The 4,381-nt window shown below is 37.6% G+C and overlaps 1 protein-coding gene across 1 annotated transcript in view; it reads right to left on the reverse strand.

Moving 5' to 3' along the window:
- LOC118749558 (protein ALP1-like) overlaps positions 1-3,373 on the reverse strand; it is a 7,080-nt gene extending 3,707 nt beyond the window's left edge. The window contains exons 1-2 of the mRNA XM_036484390.1: positions 3,062-3,373; positions 1,958-3,010 (exon numbers count right to left, since the gene is read on the reverse strand). Coding sequence (XP_036340283.1) covers positions 1,958-3,010; positions 3,062-3,176 — 1,168 coding nt within the window. The 5' untranslated portion in view covers positions 3,177-3,373. The remainder of the gene's footprint in view (positions 1-1,957; positions 3,011-3,061) is intronic.
- Between the last annotated feature and the right edge of the window lie 1,008 nt (positions 3,374-4,381).

Below are 4,381 nucleotides of genomic sequence, written 5' to 3' on the forward strand. Positions count from 1 at the left end.
AAATCCCTATCTCGAATCAAAATTAAAAAGTCATCCGCAAACTGAAATAATTCAGTAGAATCATCCGCAATTTCATGTAGTGATTTAGTATACAAATTAAAACGGAGCGGTGACAGACAGCTCCCTTGAGGTAGGCCATTGTTTACAATCATTGATTCCCTACCAAGTTGAAGAGTTCTTTCTTTTAAAAAGCTATTTATCCAGTTAATATAAATACTATCTACTCTACTTTCTTCCAATACTTTCACAAGGGCTGAAGTGGGAACACAATTGTAAGCATTACTGATGTCTATCACAGCCGCCACAACCTTTTGACCTTTGTCTTTGTATGAATATATGTTATGCAAAATTTCATTTACACACAAGGAGGCCGACCTCCCTCTGCGGTAAGCAAAGCACCTGTTCGGAAGGATATTGTCAATCACGGGGTTGATTCTGGCTTTAATCATAAGATTAACCATTTTAAGCAGGACAGGTATTAAAGATATTGGTCTGTAATTTGTATACTCACTAGGATCTTTGCCACACTTAGGGATGGGGATCACCTTGATAAGGCGCCACTGTCGCTCGATATTGCCTCTTAGAAAGGAGTCATTTAGTGCTGCCAAAAGTGTACTTTTGGATTCCTCTGACAGAGCACGTATCATTTCATACGTAATCAGGTCATGACCACCTGCAGACCTCTTGTTTTTATTTTTGAGGACATCATTTAGTTCCTCGAGCTCAAATCTGGAAAAGGAAGTGCTATCTAATGTGCTTTTACAGTTAATAGATCCATCCTGTATGTTAATGATCTGGTTTTTCATATGTTGACGAATGCACTGTATTAGCTCGCCTTCAGCTTTGTCAAATATCTTAACGCGGTTCCAACTTAATGCTAAAGCCATCAGATTGCCGTCTGGATGCCATGCCAGCTGTCGTCCAATACCTCTTCCCCCGGTGAACGTTCGCATACATTCGCCTGAGAATGTATCGCAAATTCTTAACTTGTCACCGCACGATGAAATGAACTTACCATTGGGGCTGAATTTTGCTGCGCGCACCCATTTGTGTGTATTTTGAATCAGTTGGGGTGTTCACAGTTCGTTCCAAATTGTGTCTGAAAATGTAGACGTCTACATTTTGAGACATTTTTAGCATCAAACTGTGAGCACCCCTTTCTAGCAGTCGTCGCAAAATCGTCTCAAAACTTTGCTGGTGTTGCCAGACATTTCTTGTTTGCGTGCATTGTTTATATGTCGCCTTTCGATTTTGTTTCTGAAAAATTGTAATTACACTGGACCACAAATTTCAACTTTTTCTCTTTACCAGAAACGCCGTTATGAAATTCTTATGTAAAATCACCCCCTGATTCCGAAAATCAAGGTTATTTTTAATTCTATGGTACCGTTTTTGAGATATTTGCAATTTACCGTTTTTGCAAAAAAAAAAAATTGGGTCCACTTTATCATATATATCTCAAGAACGAATTAAGCAATTCCAAAACGGTTTGAAGCTTTTAAAAGGTAATAAAATTTTCTATAAACTGTGCATGCAACACTTTTTGCTAGGCCCTGTAGATTCAAAGATAACGAACAATCATTACCGATTTTTTCAATTTTTTTTGTAAAAATATAAAAAAAATTGTACTTTGCGGGGAAGGATCTCGAAAACCTTTTATTTTTTTGCAGATTTTTTTTTCTCCCTAAGCTCTGTTGTATTACAAAAAAAATAAGCTATCATCGAAGAAAATCGATGCAAAACTAGGTAAGTTATAAGCGATCAAATAAAAATACCCAGGTTGCGCCACTTCAATGTATGTACCTATACATACATACATATATTAAAGGTATAAAGTGCAAGTGAGATATTATCCGGATAAACGAATAACACCATAACAATGATAACACTTTTTCTTTAAATAAATCAAATAGTACTTTTAATACTCGAATTGTATTATAGTAGGTAGAGTGGTTGCATCGAAAGGAAAATTCAGCTGGATAAACAACAGCTTCACACCCTTCGGTTTCATCACCAACCTGCTGATACTGCTGTATTATGTTGTGGAGAATGCAGCAGGCTAATATCCATTCAGAACACCTTTTATGATTATCTGTATCATGTAAACGGAATCGCATCTCCTTTAAACTGTTGAACCGCTCCTTTAGTTTTCCAAAACAGTTTTCCACCCTCACTCTGTATTTGGAAAAGTATTTATTGAATTTGTCTCTTTTGTCCTTTGTTAGCTCAGTACTGTTTTGTCTGAATGGTGTTATCAAGTTGGCACCAACTGGATAAGCAGAATCACCAGCCAGCCACTGTTTCTCCGAAAAGTACCTTGCTGAATTTTTGCAAATAGGTGAGAGGCTGTATATCTTGGCATCGTGAACACTGCCTCGGTGGCCCAAGCTTGCTTGACGAATTTGCAAATTAAAATCGCAAACGACTTGTATTTTAACGGAATACTGCTTTTTTCGGGAAAAATACAGCTCATGATTTTTAACCGGCGCTTCTGCTAGCCTAATTTCAGACCCATCAACATAACCAATACATCCGGGTAGCTCATGCATTGTCTTTGCTACGATAGCTTTTCTCTCAGTTTCTGACGGCCAAAACAAAAATTTGTGTTTTAAATTAATGAGCGCTTTTATGACACGATATGTTACAATATTTAATGTGCCACCATCACCAACTCCAAACAATGTAGCAATTTTTCGAACGGATGCACTCTCTCCACTTGAACCAAGTCTGAACAGGGCAATCTGCAATTGCCGTTCTATAGACAGCTGAGGAACGCCATTTTTGTTCGAGAAACCCTTGTCGTCCTTGATGAGCGATAAGATGTAGCTGAACTCCTCGATCTCAACACGTAGCATCTGACGACATCTGTTGCTATCGAACTGCCCAAGCACACTTTGCGTCCAATCCTGTGTTTTCGGAACATAAAAATGAGTTGCTCGTCGATTTGTAAGTGTTTCCACAACATTGATGGTAAAGGCCAACATGATGTCCTCCTCATTTTCATCGTCACCTTTGAATAAGCACCATTAGAAACTATTTATAGTATGAAAGCTATTCTTACTTGAATCATTCATTAATAAATCTAGTGCATTTTGGAAGCACAGTCCATTTAACAGTTCTCCTTTTTCACTTGTAATCGGCATATTAGCATCGCATTGACAATTTTCAAAGAGCATTCAAAGCAGAATATGAATTATAAACTAAATTTTCGAATTGACCCAAACAAGAAATGTCTGGCAACAGCAGTAAAGTTTTGCGACGATTTTGCGACAACTGCGAGAAAGGGGTGCTCACAGTTTGATGCTAAAAACGTCTTAAAATGTAGACGTCTACATTTTCAGACACAATTTGGAACGAACTGTGAACACCCCAATACATTTGAGTGTGACAAAATGTAGACGGCGTCGTTTTCCGATTTTGTATGGGAAACAACAACACCACAGATTTTACGGTTAGAAAACGTCTTAAAATGTAGACATCTACATTTTGAGACACTATTTGGAACGAACTGTGAACACCCCAAGTATTTTGATGGCTGTTCGCCATTTTTCTAGTCTGCAAACGAATAAGCTGACGAAGAAGCAAACAAATTCAAGCACATTTTTGCATTCTACCGTACATTTTAAAAGCTTTAAAATCTTAAAACATATGTGAAAAACTTTTATAATCTGAATATTTCTAATTTCGCAATCAAAACCAAATTTTATAAATAGCATTTTTAAAAAGCAATCATCTAATATTTTTCAAGTTTTTGGGCATATATGTTACCATTTGAACAACTAATACTACCAAGTTTTAAGAGACTATTTAATGCAACTCAGGTCAAAAAATCGCACTTTAGACCAAAATAAGCAACTCTAAAAAACAGATAATCGCAGCCAAGGCGTATTTAACAAGGTGGTGTTGGCCGTATGTAAGTAAAAAATTACACTAACAAATTATACGCTGATGTCCATACTGTCATTGGTATGAGTTACAACAAACACATCATTTTGACGTAATGGCCTCCACGGCGAAAAACTCAGCTGTCGCCCCAACACCACCTTGTTTAATACACCTTGATCGCAGCTATGGCCCAGGATGACGTCTATTGCTAAGATATCTCACTTGTATTTGTACACAATGGATAGAATACAAGATTGCGCTGATCAGAGAGGATTTTTGAGAATAACTTTTGTGGGACGTCACACTGGTGCAATTGCGAGAGAGAAATGCCAAAACGTGAGCAAGAATGGAAGAAGAAGAAAAAATGTTGCAAGGAAAACGTAAACAAGTTGCACCAGTGTGACGTCATGCAAACAACGATTCTGTCAAATTCGTTAAGAGGGGAATAGCGGTCCGAGATCGGCGCAACCTTTGTATTCCCTCAATCGTGGTTACT

Source organism: Rhagoletis pomonella, unplaced genomic scaffold (assembly GCF_013731165.1).
Source record: "Rhagoletis pomonella isolate Grant_MI unplaced genomic scaffold, Rhpom_1.0 Rhpom_scaffold_00001, whole genome shotgun sequence".
Taxonomy (NCBI): Eukaryota; Metazoa; Arthropoda; class Insecta; order Diptera; family Tephritidae; genus Rhagoletis; species Rhagoletis pomonella.